Raw genomic sequence first — 25,979 nt, 5'->3', positions numbered from 1 at the left:
CTATAGTCACTTTGCCGTCTTTCACCTAGCAGTCTTTGCCAAAGCTGCTATCACTATGTACACCCAGACATCCTCGAAATGGATCCCTCCACCTGGAGTTTCTGCTCACCAATTGCCTGCTCAGTTCCGTGCCTCCACTTTGATGTCTTAGTGTGGGCAAGGCTGGACTGTCAAGTTCTCTCCCCTCTACTTACTTAACTTCAACCCCTCCTGCTCCTTCCTCTGCGTTCCCCATCTCAGTAGACAAGGCCACCGTCCGCCTATTTGCTTAGTTTGGAACCTGGGAATAGGGTTGCATTAATCCCTCTGGGAGTCCTCAGCAGGAAAATGTGCTTAACTATATTTTGAAATAAAAAACAAACTAAAGCATATCATAACTAAAGTAAGTCTTTTAGATTCTGATTTTCCCACAGTGACTATTATGATGCTTTTAAAAAGAATATCAAATCCTCCCCAAAATAATTTAGGGCCCCTTCTTTTGCTGTTGCTCCAAGAGCTCCTGCCCTGCGTAGGAGTCAATAGTCAGACACCATTTCCTGTTGATTCTCCCTCCCAAAATATTTTCAAATCTGTCTGCTCCTCTTGGGCACCAATGCACTGTGTCTAAAGCCAGCGTGATGCTTGTCTGAATTTCTGCAATAGACTCTGAACCCTCCTCCCTGCTCCAAACTCTTTTCCACAAAGCAGTCACGCAGAATGATTGCAGGAATACACATAACTGTTCCCATCAATCCACTGCTTAAAAACCCTCAGTGGCTTCCCATTGTCCTCAGGATAAAATCTCAGATTTGTAACAGGCCCAAGATCCTGCCACTTTGCCATGAGCCAGTGCCACCTCTTTGAGCGCCTGGAAAGAGCCAAGCTCCTTGTGTGCCTTTGCAGGTGATTTACTCTTTGCTCAGAGCTCTCTCACATCTTCTAGCTTCTGTCTCCTCAGTTCTTAGATTTAATGTCCTCTCTTCAGATAAGCTTTTCTTAACCTCTCACATCAGGTCTATGCTCCTTGTTAAAACACTTTCTTAGTAACCCTCACTTGCTTTGTAAGTAAACGATTATTTATATATTATTGGATAGTTTAATCTCCCCTCCTAATTTGAATGTAAATTCCCTGAGGAAGTCAGTACACACTCTAGTACACACAGGAATTCAGGGATCCTTGAATCCAGCTTTGTCTGATTTTAGAGCCCATGCCCACAACTACCACGTGTACATATATCTACTCATCCTGGAAGATGGCATTTTGCCTCTGTTTTATGACGGCCAAGTGTTGATGCACGGGAAACTAAGTGTCAACTGAAAAAATAAATAAATAAATAAAGCACAACCTAAAAGTTGAGAATTCTGTTTTATTTGGCGGACAAAACTGAGGACTTAAACCCAGAAGACAACCTCTCAGGTAGCTCTGAGGGACGGCTCCGAAGAGATACTGGAGGAGCCACGATATATAGGAGTTTTGCAATGAAAATCAAAAGATTAAGTAGACATCTCAAGTTACTGAATTTAGCTCTTTTCTGTGTATGGGAAGATGCAAGAATCTGGGTTCATTGAAATCATTCCTTTGATTTGCACCTTAGCTACCTAGGGCCAGCTATTTAGGGGCCTTTTCTTTCCCATCTTGAGTCCCCTCGGGGTGCACCTTTGGGGGTGGCCGCAGTGGCTGAGAGCTTGGCAGCTGGCGTCCCCTTTGTCTCCATTCTGAGTTCCCTCAGGACTCACTATCGGTGCCTGCGGGGGCTGGTAGTGCCTGATGGCTTAATGGCCATCCTTTGTTTGTTAATATGGAAGGCAATTTTTCCTTCACGTAAGAAACTAGAAAAATGTAACATCTCTGGCCGAATTCTAGAACAGTGATGTTCTGGTGTTGGTGAATCTCTTTGTGCAAGTTCCTGTCTGTAGCAGATTGCACACCTCAGCCTTCTCTTTCTGTGGAAGGAGGGGCGGGGGTCTGAGGGGTGTTCAGATTACCGGCAGGACTGGCTAAACTGGACCCCGGTTCTCCCACTGTATAATCTTCACATCCATAAACGGGGGTAACATTAACCACCTTGCAGGGCTGTAGCAGGACTCATTCATCTAATACGTATTTAATGGGCATCTAGTATATGCCAGGTTTTGGGTTGGATGATGGGGATACAAATATGACTTAGGATGTTTAGCAGAGTGCCTATCTCATTTAGTTATACACGGTCACTGTTACTAGTATTAACAGTTGTGTGTTGACGTTTGCCTGTGTCACGTAGCTTGACTGAGAGGGGATGTGATATTTGTGACGTTCGTCACTATCCGGACGCGGGACCTGGGGGGCCTGGGTCTCCACCAACGTAAGCGCGTACACTCCGGGGACCTTACCGCGCGGCGTGGCTGCCCCTCCTATCCGGGCCACCAGAGGGCGCGCGGCCTCTACCGCAACCGCTCCCTGCGTCTGCGTCTGCGTCTGCGTCTGCGTCTGCGTCTGCGTCTGCGTCTGCGTCTGCGTCTGCGTCTGCGTCTGCGTCTGCGCCTGCGCTGCGCCGGCCGCCCGCCCTCGGCTCCCCTCCCGCAGGCGCCCGCCCCGCCTCGCGCTGGAACGCTCCGCCTCGCTCTGGAACGCTCCGCCTCCGTTGCCCCTAGCGGCTGTTTGTTGACTTCCGGGAACGCGGGAGTCGCCGATGCTCAGAGGGTCGCTGTGGGGGGTCCAGAGGGGATCCAGGGCCCGCTTCGGGGCTGAGGCGCTGCCTTAGGCCCCACCGAGTCTCCCTCAACCCCTTCCCGGCCCAGGCGCAGGCTCCCCGTAGCGCCCTTCGGCATGGCGGAACCCGAGGAGGTGGTGCCCGGTGAGTGACACCCGCGGCGGTGGCGGCGGGCCGGGAAGGAAGGCCCGCGGGCGGGCGGGCGGCCAGGCCCCGCCTCCGGGCCGGCCCCGTCGGGGGACAGGCCCGGGCCGCGGCCGCCTGACTTTGGTCGGAGCTCTGGCCGCGCCCCCTTGGGAAACTGAGGGGAGAGGAAAGAAGGGGAGGGACGGAAGGGGGGACTACGGGGAAGGGGGTGCTGGTCTTTCGTTTTCTAATTCTTTTAAAATAAGTTTTCGATGAGTTTCTCGAAGGCAGGGGAAGTTTTTATCTCTCTATGAGCTTCCCAAAGTACTTCCTTCGAGGTTCTCAGAACCCGGTTGTGTATTGAACGCAGTAAAGAGTGAGTGACCAGGGGGAGTGTGACCAGGGGGAGTGGGGTAAAAGAGGATGGGGAAAACGACTTGGAGAAAGGAGGGAGCCGTTAGCGAGTGGTTTTTTAAGACTTTTCCTCTGAGCTCCAGAAATAACCTTTGGCATTGTGACCCGGTACCGCGTACGTATTGCGTAACAGAAATAGAAGTTTCATGAAACAGTACTTGCTGTAGATGCGCTCAGATCTTTTCTATAATACATTCCCTTATAAATGGTCATTGTGACCCACTAAGTTGATTTTCTGACCCACCGATGGGTCACGACCAACAGTTTGAAAAAACACTGGATTAGAGCAGAATCATGTATTCACTGAAATATGTATTGCGTTTCTGCCATGCTCTTGGGCTCAAACATGGTTAAATTCCTGCCTCAAATTCACAGCTTAGTGAGAGATACAAGAAACTAAACAAAATGACAGTATCGTTTGACAGTAGTTGCCAGGGGGCCAGAGCAGAGCCACCAAACCTTGGCTTGGGGTGAAGGTAACGGGGAAGGCTTCCTGGGAAGCCAGAGCAGGACAAAACAATTAAAATTATTCATTCTATAAAAACTCAGAGCCTGTTCGAGAACCTGGCCTGCTAAATGTCAATTATCAGTTTGAACTGACAAACCTCACAATTGTTCTCAGAAGATTTTCCACAGTGGCTAGTCTCTTGAGCATTAATATTTATTATTAATACTTGTGTTTGCTATGTCTTTCTTTCTGGTACCCATTTAGTTTCTTTATGTGTGATCATCCTCCTTGAGATTTCCTCAAAAGCTGGATCTGGCCTCCTATTTGGAGGTGTGTGTGTGTGTGTGTGCGCGTGTGCGTGTTTACATAGTTACTGGGATCTGGTAGGAGTTTTTGGACTCTCTCCAAAATGGTACTGGACTAAAATAGTTTGTGAATACTCCTCCCATCAGGTAGCATTTAATGACTTAATTTAAGAATGTAAAAATCTCAACATCCTGCGTCCTCACGATGTTAATGATGAAACTCAATACTGTCTTGTTTCTGTGTGTGGAGAAAAGCCCTCAGTCAGGGGCTAGACCATGAGGTGTTCACCAGCGTGAGTGGGGCATTGAGTGTATCAGTTCATTCCAGGGAGTAGATGGTCCACCTCGTGACAGCACGACTCTTAGTCACTGTGACAGTATATTTCTTACTTTACACCAGTAAACGAATAATACATAATTAATTTATTAGATTTCATAAATAAAACTAGACTGAAGTCTGAGGAATAAAACTGAGTTAAGATGAAAGAAGGAGGGCATAGACAGTGCTGGAGCGGAAGCCAAGCTGTCGGGAGACAAGGGATCTGTATAGATAAATTACTGGAAAAATATTTTAGTTAACAGGCAACATAATAAAAGTTGTGAAATCCAAACTCTCATATACTTACAGATTCGGGTGCTGTGTTTACGTTTGGGAAAACTGGAATTGCTGAAAATATTCCCGGCAAATTCTGGTTTAAAAACGATATACCTATATATCTTTCATGTGGAGATGAACATACTGCTGTTATTACAGGTAAGTGTTAAAATCTTAAATGAAGATAGTAATACTTAGAGAATGCTAAGTATTATAGATGTGCTGTGTTTGAAACATGTTGAAGATATACAGAAAGTGAATGTTTTTTTACTTTGCCAGATAATTCTTGACAAATTGATTTATCAAGAGTGACTTCTAAGTTCCCTTAGTATATTTAAGTATGATTTTCTATACATATTACTTTCTTAGAATAAATCTATTTGAATTTATCTATATAATCAAAAAATTATTACTGTATAATCTTAGAAACTCTTTACACCTAACAGAATATGGCTATAGGTAGATGGGCAAGGGAGCCTGTTTCACACAGAAAAGCAATGACAGTGTTTAAGTACAGCTTTTTTATTGCTTTGTGACGACTTCATCTCACATTATGTTGCAAATGCTTCGATTTATTATTTCTTTTTCCTTCCCACCAGGAAATAATAAGCTTTTCGTGTTTGGCAGTAACAGCTGGGGTCAGTTAGGATTAGGATCAAAATCGACTGTTAACAAGCCAACGTGTGTCAAAGGTTTGGGGTCTTTTCTTCTTTATCACTTTAAATACTTAAAGTATATAAAGTACTTTTATATTGATTGTGTAATTCTTTAATATCATATTATAAATAATAAAGTAGTTCTTTATTTTCTGAGATTTACTTGAATATTATTGGCATTTAACTTTATTTTTCATGTGATATTCAGAGCTAGTTTTATATGTTAGGGTCTAAAAATCATACTGATTTTAAACCCAGAGACCACAAAGGAAGTAATGATTCTACAGTATTGCACTTGAACATCCTTTTTTTTTTTTTTTTTTTTGGCCTGTTTGTAAACCAACTTAAATATTACTGTTACTGTATATACAGAGAACAAACAATATGATATGTTAGGATTTTGAGCTCTGTCTCATTTGTTCGAGTTGTGGACATCATGGTTCTGTTGGTTTTATAAAACACACTTTACCCTGCTGTGTATAGTTAGCAGCTGTGCTGAAGAAAATATTAGAACTAGGAGTTGATTAGTACTAGTGTTCTTCCAAGAACAACAGGACAAAATATTTCAAATCAGGATTGTCCCAGAAAATATGAGACATATTACATCTTTACAAAGCTTTCTCGCCATTATGTGCAAAAGCTTCTGTTTGGTTATAACCTACGAATATCAGCTATACTTGAATGGTGATGGAGATTCCTTGGGATATGACAAGAGCAGGATTCTTTATCTTTGTAGCCAAATTTTTAATTTCAGCTCAAAATTTCAGTGTAATTTATCATATCCATGCTATTTATAGGTATTGTTGTGGAACTGTTAAAGTATTCCACTCGGTAAAAAAGTATTTACTGAGCACAGTCTGCTAAACCCTTGGGTTTATTTACAGTGCCTATGATCCTTACTCTCAAGTATCTAATCAACCTAACAGGATTGTCTAGACTATGAGATCCTTGAGACCAGGGACTCTGTCTTAGTGATCTTTGCAGCCCCTATGCTAAGCGCTTAGGAGATGTTCTGTAAATGTTTTTAATATGTAAATGAATGAATGAAGAACTTGAACATAGGTGTATGCCTATGAATATTGGACTTAGTGTTTTGTTGCGTCAGGTAGAAAGTAAGCTTGATGATGGTGATGGCAGATGAGGGAATAGATCAGGTTGGTGAAGAGGCAGCAAAACAATGCAGTGGATCTCAGCACGTGTTAATTACTTGTGGAGTTTTAAATAATATATAGATGCCTAGGCTTTACCTCAAACCTACTGACTCAGATTCTCCAGGGGTGGGGCTGAGCTATTTGTATTTTTTTTCAAGGCATCATTGGTTATTATGATGCACAACTCCTTGCAAAAACTTTTGATTTATTAGTTATGAACATTGACTTTGGAGTCAGACAAGCCTGGGTTTAAATCTGTTCTACCGCTTGGTTATCATTTGACCTGGATTATTTGTCATTTCCATAATCATAAAATATCTTAATTGTCATATTTTTATATTTTTAGCTTTAAAACCGGAAAAAGTGAAATTTGCTGCCTGTGGAAGGAACCACACCCTAGTTTCAACAGGTATAGTATTCAATCTGTATGACTTCCTGCCCAATTTAAGGACTGAGGTCTCACTCCAGTAACATTTGTGACTTTGTAAAATTAATAGAAATGGTAACTTGGCAACAGTAAGATTAGGATTTTTAAAAAAGTTAAATGGTTAGTACACTTGTTTGCCTATGAAAATATGCAGATAAATGTTAAGTGACTGAAGAAAAAGCTTCTTTTCTTGGATTATGTCAAGGGACAGCATCTCCTTACCTGTGTGCACACCTCAGGGGCCACTTGCTCCTGATCTTGCTCTTCCCTCTTCTTTTCTGAGGGTGAGTGGAAGCCCTCCCCAAAGGGCTATTGATATGAGTTAGCACAATTCCAATAAAAATCCAAACAGGGTGTGTGTGTGTGTGTGTGTGTGTGTGTGTGTGTGTGTGTGTGTAGAAATTCACAAGGTGGTTCTAAAGTTTATATGGAAAAGCAAAGGACCTAGAATAGCCAAAACAATTTTGAAAAGACCAAAATTGGAGGACTAGCACTACCTGATTTCAAGACCTACTGTAAAGCTACAGTGGTTAAGGCAGTGTGCTAGTAGTGAAAAGACAGACAGAGATTAATGGAACAGAATAGAATCCAGAAATAGACCCACATGTTTATGCCCAAGTAATATTTGACAAAGGTGCCAAGACAGTTCAGTGGAGAAAAGGTAGTCTTCAACAATCCTGCTGGAACAATTAGACATCCAGGCCCTGACCACCGAGCAGTCTTTCCTACTTCCTTTCCCACAAACACAGCTTCTTCTGTCTTCAGGCTGTTCTCACTGCTTCGGCCCCTGCCTCACCTCTCTGCCCTCACTCATACTTTTCCTTTGCTGAAATGTCTTTTCTCTTTCTCTTACTCAGATTCTTGTCTCTTAAGATCCAGTATAAGTCTTACTTCATCCATGGAGCTTTTTGTGACTATTCACCTTTTTCCTTATGTCATTCTCTGAACTGCTTCAGCATACCACCAACTCTGGTTTGTTCTATATGTGTTAAATTGTGTGGTTCAATTCCATGTGGCCTTGTAGTATCTTCCATTTGAAACCTAGTCTTATTTCCTCAATTAGGTTTCATTTTTTCTAAAATAATATCTAGTTTTAAATTTTTACTGATTCAGAATGATTTTGTCCTAAGTTTCCCCTGTAATTTAGTGAGGCTTTAATTCCATGTGCATTTTTATGACAGATATAACTAATTTTAATAAGTATATCTTTTTTTAAAAAAATTTATTTATTTATTTATTTTTGGCTGGTTGGGTCTTTGTTGCTGCGCGCGGGCTTTCTCTAGTTGTGGCGAGTGGGGGCTACTCTTTGTTGCAGTGCGCGGGCTTCTCATTGCGGTGGCTTCTCTTGTTGCAGAGCATGGGCTCTAGGCGTGTGGGCTTCAGTAGTTGTGGCACGTGGCCTCAGTAATTGTGGGTCTCGGGCTCAGCAGTTGTGGCTCGTGGGCTCTAGTGCGCAGGCTCAGTGTTGTGACACACAGGCTTAGTTGCTCCACGGCATGTGGGATCTTCCCGGACCAGGGCTCGAACCCGTGTCCCCTGCATTGGCAGGCGGATTCTTAACCACTGCACCATCAGGGAAATCCCAATAAGTATATCTTTATGTGTCATTACTTTAGAGCTTACTGGCAATGTTTATTATCTAGCAATGATATACTTATTAATGTGATTAAGAAAATTGTTAACATTTATATAGTGCTTACCGTGTGCCAAGTGCCATTCTAAGAATTTTATAAATGTTAACTCATTTAATCTTCATAACACCTCTATGGAGTAGGCACTATTATTATCCCATTTTACAGATGAGGAAAATGAGACACTGAGAGGTTAAGGATAGCTTGCCCAAAGTTACACAACTGATAAGTGGCAAGCCAGAATTTGCGCCCAGGAAGTCTGGTTCTGGTGTCCCCTCTCCTAAACACAATGCTATACTGGCTTCCTGTTTAGCTAGAAAATTAAAATAATTACACAACATAGAATTTTCACATTTCTAATTATATTCTTCTTGTATTCGCCTCATTTTACTTATTTGTTACCTATTATGTCTTAGCTTTAATGGGTATGGAAGGTAAAATTAATGAACCACATCTCTTTTAAAATAGCTTGATTTGGATTATAAACTAATTTGGAAATTACTTTCCTCTTTTTCGCTCTGAATTAATAGTTCTGCATTAGCAAGAAAATACATTCCACACATTCTGTGCATTTCAGTTGCTACTTAAAGTCTAGAGTGATTTATAAAATCTCACAAAAATGTGGAGCCTTGCTTGTTTTGCTGTATTTTTGACACCGAAATGAAGTTGTTCACCAAATTGTAGGATAATGCCAGCTTTCAGCTTTCTTCACTGGTAATAGAGGAACTGTCTGATATACACTGGTCTGCCTCATACAGATGGTGACTATGGTATACTGATATTTTCTTTTCTATGTGCAGAAGGAGGCAAAGTATACGCCGCTGGAGGAAATACTGAAGGACAGCTGGGACTTGGTGATACTGAAGAGAGAAACACTTTTCATCTAATTAGTTTTTTTACATCCCAGCATAAGATTAAACAGCTCTCTGCTGGGTCTAACACTTCAGCTGCACTGACTGGTAAGACCTTTTTCCACTTCAAACTGGGACACATCCCTTTTTTTTAGACCAGAATATACCAAGTCAGTAAACTGAAGACAGCAATGCTGTTTAGTTTTCTTTCATTGACCATGTGTTTTCAGAAGACGTTTAAAATAGAACTTAAAATCATGACATATACTACAACTTTATGCTTACATACGTTTAGAAGGTAATTGTTAAATAAATTCGAAGCTGTGCTATCGATCTGTTCCTTTAGATATTCTTAAACATTATCTTCATTGTGTGTTCTGAAAGTTATATTTCAGCTTTAATGAAGTTGCTGTCAGAAACATCCTAGAAATCTGTTGGATATATGTTATTAAAATACAGTTTGTAATGGTCATTGCATCTCTCTGCCCTCCCTATCAAAAGCCCATATGAGAAATTTCTGTAAAATTTGGAGCTGAGATAAACGTGTCTGACCAAAGAAGCTGCTGGTGTGCTGCTTCGTTCCAGTCCGGAGAGCTGTGTAACGTGCGGTGTTAGAGGAAGCCTGCGCGCAGCAACGAAGACCAAACGCAGCCAAAAAAAATTTAAAAAAAAAGAAATTGTACTAAGTAGCTACCTGGTATAAATGTCTTAGTAGTACTTTTCTTTTAAGATGCATAATTTTTCTAAATTAAAAAATAAATGCTCTGTTGGAAGTATAATAACTTGCCGTCCCTGCTACCTCTTAAAACCTTTTTTCCTCTTTGTGTTTTCTTTATAGAGGATGGAGAGCTTTTCATGTGGGGTGACAATTCTGAGGGGCAAATTGGTTTACAAAATATAACTAGTATATGTGTCCCTCATCAAGTGACCATTGGAAAACCTATCTCCTGGATCTCTTGTGGATATTACCATTCAGCTTTTGTAACAAGTAAGACAGAACAGTTTGGATTTCTCATGTTATCTCCCATTTCTAAGTTATTACTAAATAATAAAATGTCATAACATTCTACATTTCTACAGAAATATTGCCATGGTATTCCATGTAATGAAATAATTTTGGTCTGTTTTAAGTCACGGTATTTCTTCATTTCAATAATGAGTGTTTATAATTTCAAACTATCTGACGTGTTAACTTTTTTTTTTAATATCGATGGTACTATTTTATTTATTTTTTTAATTAATTTTTAATTTTTGTCTGTGTTGGGTCTCCGTTGATGCACATGGGCTTTCTTTAGTTGTGGTGAGCAGGGGCTACTCTTTGATGTGGTGCGCGGGCTTCTCATTGCGGTGGCTTCTCTTGTTGCGGAGCACGGGCTCTAGGGACGCGGGTTTCAGTAGCTGCGGCACGTGGGCTCTAGAGCGCAGGGTCAGTAGTTGTGGTGCACGGGCTTAGTTGCTCCATGGCATGTGGGATCTTCCCAGACCAGGGCTCGAACCCGTGTCCCCTGCATTGTCAGGCGGATTCTTAACCACTGCGCAACCAGGGAAGTCCCTTAACTTTTTTAATGAATGTTAGGTCTATTAGGAAAACAAAATTTATGCATAAGAAACCCTTCTAAATTTTGGCTCTCAAACTTCTTAGACTCTTTGGCATTAAAAACAAGACCTGTGAGCCTCTTTTCTCTGGATCCACTTGTCTCTGTAGTTTGACCTACTCTATTCTTGTCCTGATAATTTGCTCTTACTGTTTCAGTACATGAGTCATAGATTTTCATTGTAGGAATAGGGATGAAGATTAGATGAAAAAGGAAGGGAGTTCAGTATGGGATATGCTTTCCTTTGTTGGGACTTTTCTCAGGATCCCCTGTTTCTCCTTTTCCTGGGCTCACTGGCAACCTTCTCTACCTTAGTTAAAATATTTTAAACGTTGGACTCTTAACTGTTATAGCCTATATCTACACTGGTAGTAATACCAGAAGTATGATCATGGTTTTCCATCTTATTTATGGTTTTCCTAACAGTAAAAACACCCAGCAGAAATAGTTCTATGGACTCTCTTAGATATCTCTCTAAATATTTGTTTTATACATTTACTTCCTATCCTGTGCACCTCAGATTCAGGTTTAGAAAGTGCTTATTGACCTATCCCAGTGCCCCCCCAGGTTTACCAATGAATTGGTAGCAACTTGGTACCAAGAAAAGGCAAACTCTGACTTGGCTGGGTTTGTTCACTACTGGGTCAGTTTGTGTCTTGAAGAAACAATATTTATTCAATCAATAAATATTGTTGAATGAGGAGGTGAGTGAATGAATGATAAATTGACTGTGTTCCTTGGGGCAATACCACATACCAACTTATTTGCAACTCCTGGAGTTGGTATAGTCTGTACTCACTTTGTTTATGAAACAAAAAACAGGGAAAAAAACACACGTGCAAGAACAAATAATCAAAAGCATTGTCTTATATTTGGGCCTTAATAAAACTCCCAGAATCAATTTTTATTTACCACTGCTTTAGCCAGTAGGGAAACAAGTGGAATTATTCGTTTTAACCAATAGGCATTACATTGAACTTTTTTGTTTTGTTTTCTGTTTTTATGCCTTTTTTAAAAAACAGCTTTATTGATGTATAGGTCACATACCATACAATTCACCCATTTAAGGTGTGAGGAGCAGCAGGAATTTATAGACAGTAGTAGAAAGAGAGTTATTTGGACTTAGTAACTCCTTTCATATGAGAGGCAAGAAGCATGGGAAAAGTGGGAGCGTGCCGACTTACTGAGCACTTCTGTGCCAGTGTTTGCCGAATACTTCAGAGAAAACTGTGGTTCAGAAAACTTCATTTTTTGTACAGATCAATCTAGAAAATGAGTATAGCTGTGTTTGCAGTATTTGACCAAGTTTTAAGTGGCACATACCATGTGTGTTAGATGTCATACAACTTCCCTAAGTTCTGATTTGCTAGAAGAGCTCTCAAGCTTCAATAGCTGGTTATACTCGTGGCTTAGATTTATTACAGCAAAGGATACCGAGCAAAAGCAGCAGGGAATATCTGTATCCTCCAGGGAGGTCCAGTGTGCGCTTCCTAGTCCTTCCTATTCCAAGGCCCCACAGGACATGTTTTCTCTTTGGCAGTGAACTACAGGGATGTGTGTGTAATGTCTCTGCTCAGGGAAGCCTACTCTATTCTCAGGGTCTGAGGCTTTTGTGTGGGTGGCTGGTGTCACGTAGGCACATCCTGCTAGCAACTAGTCATGGCAACTGCAACTCGGGTCCCTCAACAGTGAAACCAGGTGTACCTCATCAGTGTTGAAGTTTGTGCAAAGCAACCCTCTCTTAGCTTCTTGCTAAGCTGGCATAATTCATTTCCCCAGGTGTACATAACAAAAACATCAATCACCAACATAAAGAACACTCCCAAGGGCCACATTCCCAGGGGTTGGTCAACAGTCAGTCAGTCAGTCAGTCATGCTTCTCTTGGAGACATGCAAATAATACAAGAGGTGCTGTGTTGCCTCTTTCCTCATATCAGTGGTGATACGTTCTGTGTCATAATCTTTGGATTAGATTATGTATTTATAACAGTTTTTAAATTCCTGTTTTATAGAACTCAGTTCAGTTCATAGAAATGAATAAAAAAAGTTCCTGCTTTCAAGAAGCTCATAGTGTAGTGTGGGAAGTGTGATAACAGAAGCAAATCAATAGTATTGGTATGGACAAGGCAGTGATTAAATGTCATGAGTTCCTTAATAAGAGAATCTTTCTGGAAAAAGTGCCATCTAACTGAGTAAAATTTGCTATCTTTAGTCTCACTCACCATATTTACCTCACACATAAATGGGTTTTCTACAATAAGTTTCATTAAAAGCAATTATTTATTCACCAAGTATTCATTAAATGTTTAATATACTAGACACACTGCTAAGTTCTTGCAATACTGTAGTGAGCAAGGCAAAATCCATGTCCTTATGGGGGTTTAACGTCGAGTCATTTTGCTTTATTGAAAGTAGGTAGAAGTAAGATCATCTTTTCTATGTATTGTGAAACAGGTAAAATAATTTTCTAGTTGTTACTAGTAGTGCTGGTCGTGAATTCTTCAGGAAGATTTTGGATTAGAATAATCAAGGGGAAGGGAAAATCTACCTTTATTTCCTTACCATTCAGTAAAAATATCTCAAGAAAGGTCAAATTTATTAAGTTGAGATTTTCTACATTTTTTTATCAAACGTGAGAACATGTACCAAAAAGACCAGTATTTGTTCATGTCTGTGTCATCATCGATCACTGTCCTTTTCCTTCAATAGCGGAGGGAGAACTGTACACCTTTGGAGAACCTGAGTATGGGAAATTAGGTCTTCCCGGAAAGCTGCTGATCAATCACAAAGTGCCCCAGCTGGTGCCTGGAATTCCTCAGAAGGTGATCCAAGTAGCTTGTGGTGGAGGGCACACGGTTGTGCTCACAGGTATGTGTGCGGCTCCGTTCCCTGCTTTCTTTGGTAGCTAATGAAAAAAGCTTTTTTTACATTCATTTATTTTTATTGTGGTAGGAACACTTAACATCTGATCCATCCTCTTAACAGATTTTTAAGTTTACAATACAGTATTGTTATCTATAGGCACAATGTTGTATGGCAGGTCTCTAGAACTTTCACCTTTGCATAGCTAAAACCTTATACCCATTCATTAGCAGCTCCCCTCTCCCCCTACCCTAGACCCTGGCAACCACCATTCAAGTCTCTGCTTCGATGAGTTTGACTGTTTTAGATACTTCATGTAAGTTGGCTTTGCATCTTTTTCCATTAAGATCCCCACCTTTTGTTCCTATAGTCAATAAACATTTCTGGCCTGTGGAAGAAATTTTTAAGTAGAAAAAAATGAATCTTGTTGAATTATTTTTGCTAACATAATTGACATTTTCATGATCTTAACACGTTGAATGGCAGCAAATAACGTTTTTTAGCTCATTTTCAAGAACAGATTGTTTTCCTCATATATATGTATTCCATATTTATTTAAAATTGACATTATTTTTTCTGAAATACCTTATTTTGGAGAAGCTCCCTGTTAATACTGTTTTCTACTTGTCATTGATAATTCTTTTTGATATTCACAATGTCTAACTTGGTGATTTCTTTGTGATTTTTATGTTCTGTTATAGTAATTCATTAAAAAGTGTTAAGATTTTAAATTACAGATAATAACAAAAAGTTAGAACTTTAATAGTAATGTCACTTTTGGCTTCTGAATTTTGTATTTGGTATGACATGTGACTTCTCAGAATTCTAGGCAGTATAATTAAAATAGACTTACTACTTGTTAATATGCTTACTAAATTGATGCTCCCAAATTTGTTCAGCATTAGATTTATTTTAGATGAGTAGTATAGAGGTAAAGCAGTTAGGTAGTGAATGATTATGATATATTTTGGTCAGAAAGAAATAAACAGTTTCTGAAGTCACCACTTAATCTTCAGTAACCCAAAGCTAGAAGTGTTCTAGACAAATTTTAAGTAATATCCAGTTCTCAGATGATAATGCTTAAATGTTGCAAGGTGATTAAGCAATATTTTATCTTTAGATTTTCCTCTCTTACATCACTTTTCCTTGACTTCCTATTCTAGTCCCAGTCATGCGTATAAAGCTATGGTTTCCCAGAATTACAATTTCCAGATGGAATCTTTTCAAAGTGAGAAATAATTTTTTTCTAGGCCTCAACTCTAAATTTGGAAATAATTCTGAGGTTTAAGTTTTTTTTTAAACTTCTGCTGATAAAGTGAATTTTCATATAATTTCTAAAAGATTTATCTTAGGAATTAAACTTCAAAATTAATCTTTATAAATTATCTGAAAATTTATTCTATAGGCAGAAATACAACTTATTCTTCATGTGTTATGTATTTTCTCCAGTTTATACAAAGATTGTAGAAAGAACTAATTTATTAGGTGATTGAAGGTTATTCTGAAGGACACAAATGTTGATTATATAATAATAATGTCATTCAACCATACATTATAAAATATTTTCACCAAGATAACCCATGATTCTTTTAATTATACTTTAAAAATGTACCTAATGATATTTTCTTGCAGTATTATACTCATTTAGCTTTCTGTGGACTTCGTTTTGAAGTTAAAAACCATGTTGCCAGAAATTGATTGTTTTCTTCAGATTTTTGAGACTTTGGGATCTCACAGAGCAGTAAAGTTTTTATATTTTAAGTTTTTCATTTTATAAACAGAATATGAGGACCTAGAGATGGTTGCCAACTTCCAATTTGCATTTGGCTAAGTATGGATGTTGCAAGAAAAATGCAATCTGTTTTTACCATTATATCATAAAATAAGGGCCATTTTTGAAACAAAAATTTAAAAGCTCTTAATTTTATAATAAAAGACATCCCCTTAAATTGTAAACATTTATCTGTATGGAAAATTCACTGCTTTGCCTATTATTTAAATTTCTCCATGGACCTTTGAAAGCTTTATTATGAGCCAGTCCTGGTGAGAAACCTGTATTCTGGAGCAGTGTGGACAGAAATATTAAATATTAAGTCCTAATTGATGAAGAAATGGACCTGAAGAGTGTATTGATCATCAGTTTGACTAAGTACTAAGTTAAATACCTAAGAGTTACAGAATACTTTGCAAGACCTTAAAGCAAAGAATAGCTAACCGTCTGTTCTAAATTGTTCCCTTCATTAAAGGAAAGGGCTTGGCCAGCTAGAGATAGACAGTTATCTTAATTTACCCAACATCCTCCTATTAAGCTGAACATTCAGAACTGGAGATATGCTGTGTGATTATTAATTAAACTAAGAGATAGTATTTTTTACACTAAAATAAAGATCTGTTTGCCATTACCTCAGTGTGGCTTCATATCCTTGATGTACCATATTTTCTTTAAGAAGTAATATCTAAAAAAAAAAAAAAAAAGAAGTAATATCTATATGTCTTATTCATGAAGTAAACATTAGACAAGAAAAATATAAAACTATATGACAGTAGTTATATGTTCTTCAGTATCCTCTGTTGTCAGAATAAGGTTGAGTTGATTAGATAATTACTTTTTAGAAAAATGTCCTTTTACAACTGAATGTCCCACTGTTTTAAAATCTTCCTGCATGTTTTCTCATTTAATCGTCGCAGCAGCTCTATTAGATAGGGATTATAGCATTAGGGAATTTAAGTAGCTTGTCTACTTACCACAGCTAATAATAATGAAGGTTTGGGCTTCTACCTGAATCCGAAGCTCTTGCTCCTGCTGTGCCTCCTAAGGCAGGGGCCGGGGAGAGTCGTGTGTCTAAAGGACGCTTTCATCACCACTCGTTTATCCTATTTTTGTGCTTTTCCATTTCTCAAGACTATGTGAGCTAATATTTACTGTTATTGGAGTTCCTTTGGAATCACTTCAAAAATATTAATATAATATAGTATGGATAAACAACAAGGTCCTACTGTATAGCACAGGGAACTATATTCAATATCCTGTGACAAACCATAATGGAAAATAATATGAAAAAGGATATATATATGTATAACTGAGTCACTTTGCTGTACAGAAGAAAATAACACAACATTATCAATCAACTATACTTCAATAAAATTTAAAAAAAATTTTAATGTTAATATACAGGAAAAGTTTTTCCCCTCCTTTGATTATTATTGCATTTCCTAGCAAATGAGCTTTACCTGTGAATAAATCTAGCATGTCTGATGTAAGTTTTCATTCTCATGCTAATTCTTCTCCGAAATTGTTTTCTAAAATAGGTTATTCCATTAAACTACTGTTAATAAGTAAGGATTTTTTTTTTGGGAAACACTTCGTTTATTTAGGGCAGTGAAAGGAATTCGCTTAATGACAATTGATGCTTTTTAACAAACTGAGTGGTAATTATAGGGACTTTTTAGGTAGTAGTTCACCGACTTTTGTGTCTTTAGCAATTCCTTCTATGGTTATATGTAAAAGATAAAATCAGGCCCATGCCATTATTGTTACAATTGTGTACCTTGCCATTTTTCTCTTCCTTTATCACTGAGGAATGTATACGTAAGTATTAGGTATTCTTATATGAGTATTTCTTTGAGAGGCCCTTAACCCTCATTATAAAAGGTGGAATATCACCGTTTTTCTAGATATAATGGTGACAGTGCCTGTACCCCTGAAATCCTTTTCTTGTGTTTGCCCCTCCCCTTTCAGAGAACGCCGTGTACACCTTTGGGCTGGGACACTTTGGTCAGCTGGGTCTTGGCACTTTTATTTTTGAAACTTCAGAACCCAAAGCCATTGAGACTATTAAGGATCAGAAAATAAGTTATGTTTTCTGTGGAGAAAACCACACAGCTTTGATAACAGGTACAGATCAGAATTTCTGTTAATATACTTATGGAACTGGGTATATTTTATTACAAAATAAATACTATATGGAATGAATGTATCTAACTTAAGCAAAGGAAATAATAACTGAGAAAATGGAATTCTTTGTTTGATATGCCAACGTGTAAAGTTGTAAACTCCTTTTTCATACTTTAGTTTAATTTAAAATCAGTGTAAATGATCCAAAGGTTTAGAGCCTCAAAATGTGTCAATGCTATCAGAGGTAAGACCATAGCATTATACTTTGGCAGAAGTATAAAAAGTAAAAAGCTGGAATCTTTTCAAAATTGTATCAATTTGAAGGCTCTGAACTCTGCTCAGGCCAAAGTGAAAAGTCTCATAAGAAAGAACTTATTTTAAAATATTCTCCCTCTTCAATCTGACAGCTACATTCAGGCTGAGTAAATTCTTATGATGCTTCTGCCACCGGGAGGCGTTTTCAGGAATAACTCTTTCATACTTTCTCCACAGTGGTAGACAGAAAGGTACCCCAAAGACTATTAATTAAATGAATACCTGGGTCCTCTAGCTCTTCTGCTCTGTAGGTTCTCCTTTATCTGGGGAGATGGTGCTATGGGTCTACTTCTCAACCTCAGAAACTAGGTGCTGCCAATGTAGGAATCAGTAAAGGTACTTCCCTAAAATGACTGACTCACCTATAGATAATTAATATGGAGCTGGAGGAATCAGGCTCCCTGACTTCAGACTATACTACAAAGCTACAGTAATCAAGACAGTATGGTACTGGCACAAAAATAGAAATATAGATCAATGGAACAGGATAGAAAGCCCAGAGATAAACCCACGCACATATGGTCACCTTATCTTTGATAAAGGAGGCAAGAATATACGGTGGAGAAAAGACAGCCTCTTCAATAAGTGGTGCTGGGAAAACTGGACAGCTACATGTAAAAGAATGAAATTAGAACACTCCCTAACACCATACACAAAAATAAACTCAAAATGGATTAAAGACCTAAATGTAAGGCCAGACACTATAAAACTCTTAGAGGAAAACATAGGCAGAACACTCTATGACATACATCACAGCAAGATCCTTTTTGACCCACCTCCTAGGGAAATGGAAATAAAAACAAAAATAAACAAATGGGACCTAATGAAACTTAAAAGCTTTTGCACAGCAAAGGAAACCATAAACAAGACCAAAAGACAACCCTCAGAATGGGAGAAAATATTTGCAAATGAAGCAACTGACAAAGGATTAATCTCCAAAATTTACAAGCAGCTCATGCAGCTCAATAATAAAAAAACAAACAACCCAATCCAAAACTGGGCAGAAGACCTAAATAGACATTTCTCCAAAGAAGATATACAGATTGCCAACAAACACATGAAAGAATGCTCAACATCATTAATCATTAGAGAAATGCAAATCAAAACTACAGTGAGATACCATCTCACACCAGTCAGAATGGCCATCATCAAAAAATCTAGAAACAGTAAATGCTGGAGAGGGTGTGGAGAAAAGGGAACCCTCTTGCACTGTTGGTAGGAATGTAAATTGATACAGCCACTATGGAGAACAGTATGAAGGTTCCTTAAAAAACTAAAAATAGGGCTTCCCTGGTGGCACAGTGGTTGAGAGTCTGCCTGCCAATGCAGGGGACACAGGTTCGAGCCCTGGTCTGGGAGGATCCCACATGCTGCGGAGCAACTGGGCCCGTGAGCCACAATTACTGAGCCTGCGCGTCTGGAGCCTGTGCTCCACAACAAGAGAGGCCACGATAGTGAGAAGCCCGCACACCGCGATGAGGAGTGGCCCCCGCTTGCCACAACTGGAGAAAGCCCTCTCACAGAAACGAAGACCCAACACAGCCAAAAATAAATAAATAAATAAAATTAAAAAAAAAAAAAAACTAAAAATAGAATTACCATACGACCCAGCAATCCCACTACTGGGCATATACCCTGAGAAAACCATAATTCAAAAAGAGTCATGTACCACAATGTTCATTGCAGCTGTATTTACAATAGCCAGGACATGGAAGCAACCTAAGTGTCCATCAACAGATGAATGGGTAAAGAAGATGTGGCACATATATACAATGGAATATTACTCAGCCATAAAACGAAACGAAATTGAGTTATTTGTAGTGAGGTGGATGGACCTAGCGTCTGTCATACAGAGTGAAGTAAGTCAGAAAGAGAAAAACAAATACAGTATGCTAACACATATATATGGAATGTAAGGGAAAAAAAAAAGGTCATGAAGAACTTAGGCGTAAGATGGGAATAAAGACACAGACCTACTAGAGAATGGACTTGAGGATATGGGGAGGGGGAAGGGTAAGCTGGGACAAAGTGAGACAGTGGCACGGACATATATACACTACCAAACGTAAAATAGATAGCTAGTGGGAAGCAGCCGCATAGCACAGGGAGATCAGCTCGGTGGTTTGTGACCCCCTAGAGGGGTGGGATAGGGAGGGTGGGAGGGAGGGAGATGCAAGAGGGAAGAGATATGGGAACATATGTATATGTATAACTGATTCACTTTGTTATAAAGCAGAAACTAACACACCATTGTAAAGCAATTATACTCCAATAAAGATGTTAGGAAAAAAAAAAGAAATAATGAGCATAAAGCTTCACAAATACATCAATAAATTTAAACTATTATTGACACATTAAACAAAAATATGTAATTTGAGAAGAATAAAAATTAAGTGAGATATGTTTCATTTGAATTACAAAAATATATATATATAAACTCCATAATTTTAATTACTTTGGAATAAAAGGCTCTGTGATTTCTCTATTTGTAGCTCACATTTCTATCTAAAAAGTAAAGCATTAAAAAGTCATAAATCATATAGTATTTTGAAAGAATCTAGATACTGGTATTTCTGCATTTTTCCCCTTCTTTTACAAGTTTCTGCTATGATGGACCTCATCTAATGGTATCTGCTTAGGGGAACTAGGGCTCAGCAAATACAAGGTACTACCAAGTACTGTCCCTTCTTCCCCAAAGAACTTTTCAGAGAGAACTACCTGCCCATTTTCAAGTATCAGTGTCCTTATTAATGTAGCATGAAATTGAACTATATAGAATGTAAAGAATTACTATTCATTCACAATCCCAGAAGAGTTGTTGATAGGTATGCCTTACTGCAAGTCTTAAGGTCAGTTTCTCTGTCTTTACTACCATTTTCCATCAACTCTAAATTGCCACTGATAGTAAATACACACTTTTTATGGATCATTTAACATACAATTAGGTTTTTTGGTTAAACTTTCATAATACCTTTACTCCTGATGAAAGAAGTTTCAGCACAAATAATTGAACATTAATTTTATTTGACTTTTTTGCTCATGAATCCTCCCCAGGGACAGGTGTTATGAATTTTTTCTTTGTCCAGGACTAATGAGAGATATGTAGTGAGTTATCTATAAGTTCTTGCCAGTTCCACATTATAGCCAGTGGCTCATGTTTTAAAAAGCTCTCTGAGGTTGGAAGTGTGATCAGGCAGCTTGATCAGAGTTTATTTTTTCTGGCTAAAGATAATCAGGTTTAAAAAAAAAAAAAAAACCTTAACATTTTGAATAAGGATATCAGGGTCAAAAAAAGGAGGAGGAAAGCAAAAAGATGATAAGGAGTATATATAAAGAAAGGAAATAAATACCTAATAGTAAGAATTATAACAATCTAAATTTAGAATCTAAATGCTGGTTATTGCTTATTTATAGGGAATCTATTTGTTTCTAATATATTAATTTTTGAACTTGCCACTTTAGTGAATTATGTTATTATTTCTAATTATTTTTTCAGGCAGTTCTCGTGGCTTTTCTTACTATACAGTTACTTTGCCATCTTAAAGTACAGGTCCCCATATATGATCTTGTCATTTCCCAGCTTAAAACCATTCATTTAGCTTATTATTGTTCTTAATATAGAGTTCAAAAATGCTTAATATGAGCTAATAAGATCCTCTTTCGTGTGATTCCTTCTTCCCTCTTCAGGCTCATCTCATACCACTCTCACCTTTGTGCTCCAGACACATTGGTTGCCTTTCGGCTTCTTGACTGTGCTGTGTTTTCTCTTGATTCACAGCCTTTGTATGTACTGCTGGCCTCTGCCTGGAAGATTGCTCCCTTCTTCTTGTAACTAAACCCTAATCCTTTCAGCTTCAGTTTAAAAGCCTTTCCTAATCTCCAGACTGGAGGGAGAGCCCCTCCTCTGCACCTATACTGGCACCCTTTCCTTTCCTTCTGCTTCCATGGCACTTACCTCACTTGAGATGGAGAGTATGAAAGAAAGGCTTGAGGAGTGAATGTACGGAATACCTGCTATGGCAGTGGGCAAAAGGATTAACTGGAGAGAAGCGACAAAATTACTCATCATCATCTTGGCCCAGCTATATAGGGGACCCCAGTATTGATATAGGGACCAGCAGCTTGGTTGGTTTATGGCATTTCCTTCAGCAGCTTTCCACAACCCTGAAGCAGAAGTAAAAGAGACAGTTGGATTGATCTAAACTAGTGATTTTGTCTCCACAGGAGACACATGGCAATGTCTGGAGATGTTTTTGATTGTCACAACTGCAGAGGCAGGGTATTCTATGGGCATTTAGTAGGTGGAAGCCAAGGATGCTGCTAAACATCCCACAATGCACAGGACAGACCCATACAACCAAGAATTATCTGGCCTCAAATGTCTGTAGTGCCGAGGTTGAAAACCCCTGACCTAATCAATGACCTGAGGAAAAAAGAAAATAGATTGTATTGGGATGTAGGAGGTCAGAATACAAAAATCTCCTTCTTGAGATGGTGTGTATCACAGGATCTCATGCTGGATGGCTGCTGCTCCACACAGCACCTCACACACCTGGGTCTCAACTTCACAAGCCACCGAGAGCTCAGTGAGTTATTCTCGGGGTATCTATTGCCTAATGTTATGTGTGGACAACAGAAACCATAGAGAGTGTGGAAACATCAGTGGAGCAGAGTAAATTTAATGCAGAATATGAGGGGAAAATTGCAATGTAAGTTAATGTATTTGTCTATTTACAAATAGATCCATGAAAGTGACACTTTTATAATTCTCTCTTTTTTTTCATTTTAGATTTAGGCCTTATGTATACTTTTGGAGACGATCGACGTGGAAAATTAGGACTTGGACTGGAGAGTTGTGCCAATCAGTTCGTTCCCACTTTGTGTTCTAATTTCTTGAAGTTTATAGTACAGTTGGTAAGGGCATCACATTTCCCTGTTTACATGTTCATCTTCCTATATTTGAGTCTTTTAGTATTTCGTAGAAAATAAGTACTTTTCTGTTTATATGAAATATCATGGCTATATCTAGTAAATATACTTGTGTCCTAAAGGCCAAATGTCAGACATCATGGCACTCTGAAAATCTGTCCCTTTTCTAATGTTCCTCCTTTAACATCTTCCTTTTTGTCCTAATCTTGACTCTTCTACTTCATTTTCATATGTCTCTTGAGAGCCAGGACTGTGCCATGCCTGGAAGCTTTGTGTTTCCTGTAGCTCCCAGCAGAGTGCCTCACTCACAGTGGTCATCTGTAAATATTTGCTGGATTAGATATCACTAGGACTCTCAAATCCTGCACAAGAAAAATATCTGATAATAAATGAAGAGTTTTGAAATTATGTTTAATTGGTTAAGTGTTATTTGGATAAGGTGTTGTTTCAGTGACATCCCCATCAGGCACCGTATCTCTGTTGTTTCTAACGCTTTTGCCAATTAAGAACCATAGACTTGAAAATTCTGTTTACTTGGTGATGATAATATCACTTGGAATTTGTTCTCCAAAGGCTCAGAGCCTCGTACTATGGAACACTTCCATTCCTTGATTTGACACCTGTTTAATGAATGCCTGCTTGGTACAAGATACTGGACTGAGGATGAGGAATACAGAGCATGCAGTGATGAACACAGTGACCAGATTTTCATTGACTAAGCTTATAATCTTATGGGGAAGATGGTTTTTAAAAAGTGCTATACAGAAAACATATCAATTTTAACTTTGAACATATGAAGAGAAAGGTTCAGAGTATGCTCTTCTATGCCATGTAGAACACTATGAAGATACCAGAAGTCTGTGTATTGCAAACACAATGTTTTTTTAAGCATTTTATTGAAAATCAGTTATTTCTCAAAATCGTTTGGATGTTGATTTACTTTTTCATTGTTCTGTCATTGTGCATGCTTGCGTTTTGCTCTCAGGACTTTTAAGCATTAAACTTAAAAAATCTTCATGTATAAAGACATAATTATCCCAAGAGACTGATTTATTCTTGGGTCCCTTCTTTCCACGTAGAACTTGTCTGAGTAATTTTTTCAAGTTGTTAGTGTTGCTCCAAGATTAAAATAGCATTTTCTAACTTGTAAAGAGAAATATAATGTGCCAAATAGGTTTTTTTCTCTATACTGTATATTCAGTTGAAAGTAAAATGGTATGTTAAACTTGTTCTAGTTTTCAATAATAGTGTTTAAAGAATATATATTGTAAGGGCTTCCCTGGTGGTGCAGTGGTTAAGAATCTGCCTGCCAGTGCAGGGGACACAGGTTGGAGCCCTGGTCCAGGAAGATCCCACATGCTGTGGAGCAACTAAGCCCGTACGCCACAACTACTGAGACTGCGCTCTAGAGCCCATGAGGCACAACTACTGAGCCCGCGTGCCACAACTACTGAAGCCTGTGCACCTAGAGCCCGTGCTCCACAACAAGAGAAGCCACTGCAATGGGAAGACCGCGCACCACAACGAAGAGTAGCCCCCGCTCGCCACAACTAGAGAAAGCCCGTGCGCAGCAATGAAGACCCAACGCAGCCAAAAATAAATAAATAAAATAAATTTTTAAAATAAGAATATATATTGTAATTCACGTGTGTGTGTGTGTTTGTGTGTGTGTGTGTGTGTGTGTGTGTGTGTGTAGAGAGAGAGAGATTTCAGTCAGTCAGTCTAGGAAGTCTACCGCTAAGTTAATGCTTTGTAGCTGAAAACTGTTAAAAGCCCATTTGTGGGGCTTCCCTGGTGGTGCTGTGGTTGAGAATCAGCCTGCCAATGCAGGGGACACGGGTTCGAGCCCTGGTCCGGGAAGATCCCACATGCCGCGGAGCACCTAAGCCCGTGTGCCATGACTACTGAGCCTGCGCTCTAGAGCCCACGCGACACAACTACTGAGCCCACGTGCCTAGAGCTGGTGCTCTGCAACAAGAGAAGGCACCACAACGAAGAGTAGCCCCTGCTCACCACAACTAGAGAGAAGCCGGCACACAGCAACGAAGACCCAACGCAGCCAAAAATAAAAATAAATTAGGGGCTTCCCTGGTGGCGCAGTGGTTGAGAGTCTGCCTGCCAGTGCAGGCCCGTCTGGAACCTGTGCTCCGCAACAGGAGAGGCCGTGGTGGTGAGAGGCCCGCACACTGCGATGAAGAGTGGCCCCCGCTTGCCACAGCTAGAGAGGGCCCTCGCACAGAAACGAAGACCCAACACAGCCATAAATAAATAAATAAAAAAAATTAAAAAGACCACAAAAAAATTAATTAATTAAAAAGCAAAACAAACCCATTTGTGTTTGAAGCCAGTGTCAATTAATTTATCTGTGAATTTATGCTGCAGGTTGCTTGCGGTGGATGTCACATGCTAGTTTTTGCCACTCCACGACTTGATGTGGCAGAAGACGTTGAGTTAGATGAAATAAATGATTGTTGCTTACCTTCAGCTACATCTCTGCCGATCAGTGATCTGACTTCAGGAAACGTACTGCAGAGATCTTTATCAGCACGTGTGCGGCGAAGAGAGAGGGTACAGTTGTGGCCTATTCTATATAATAATGTTGTCTAGCACTGTAAAGAAAACAAATTTATTTTCTTTTTAAACCAAAGAAAGGTCTTCTTAGGTAAATTTACTAAATAAAATGATTAGAATTGAGGGCTTACAAACTTTTAAAGCAAACTCAGAATTAAACTGGTAAACACACAAACTAGAAAATTGAAATGATCATGGATAACCTTTGCTTGTAGACAGTGGTACTTACCGCTATCTTATCACCTCAGATTGAATGCTAAGTTGTTTTCTCAACCATCTGTGGATTGACTTCTACTTTGCTTTTATCTTGAAAAGCTAATACCTCATGAGCAATGAAAGGTTATATATATATTATAACTAATGAAAGGTAGAAAACAAAGAAATAAGGGCTTTATTTGAGAGAGGGAATGTTCTTTCTCAATTAAATTTAGAGATTCTCATTCTGTGCTTTAAAATTATTCAGTGACACTTACATTTTAAAAAAATAAAATGCCAAATAATTTTTAGAGACATTCCTTTTTTTAAAAAATTGCTTTAAG

At 38.9% G+C, this 25,979-nt stretch overlaps 1 protein-coding gene across 1 annotated transcript in view; it reads left to right on the top strand.

Moving 5' to 3' along the window:
* Positions 1 to 2,633: 2,633 nt before the first annotated feature.
* RPGR (retinitis pigmentosa GTPase regulator) overlaps positions 2,634 to 25,979 on the top strand; it is a 104,648-nt gene continuing 81,302 nt past the window's right edge. Inside the window, 12 exon segments of the mRNA XM_082446394.1 lie at positions 2,634 to 2,669; positions 2,671 to 2,781; positions 2,783 to 2,813; positions 4,591 to 4,716; positions 5,157 to 5,249; positions 6,711 to 6,773; positions 9,223 to 9,381; positions 10,112 to 10,261; positions 13,578 to 13,736; positions 17,470 to 17,625; positions 22,730 to 22,854; positions 25,252 to 25,437. Coding sequence (XP_082302520.1) covers positions 2,649 to 2,669; positions 2,671 to 2,781; positions 2,783 to 2,813; positions 4,591 to 4,716; positions 5,157 to 5,249; positions 6,711 to 6,773; positions 9,223 to 9,381; positions 10,112 to 10,261; positions 13,578 to 13,736; positions 17,470 to 17,625; positions 22,730 to 22,854; positions 25,252 to 25,437 — 1,380 coding nt within the window. The 5' untranslated portion in view covers positions 2,634 to 2,648.

This window comes from Balaenoptera physalus (genome assembly GCF_965194825.1).
Source record: "Balaenoptera physalus genome assembly, chromosome: X".
In the NCBI taxonomy this organism is placed as follows: Eukaryota; Metazoa; Chordata; class Mammalia; order Artiodactyla; family Balaenopteridae; genus Balaenoptera; species Balaenoptera physalus.
Note: the sequence above shows the minus strand (reverse complement) of the source record. Positions and strands in the feature narration are given on the sequence as shown.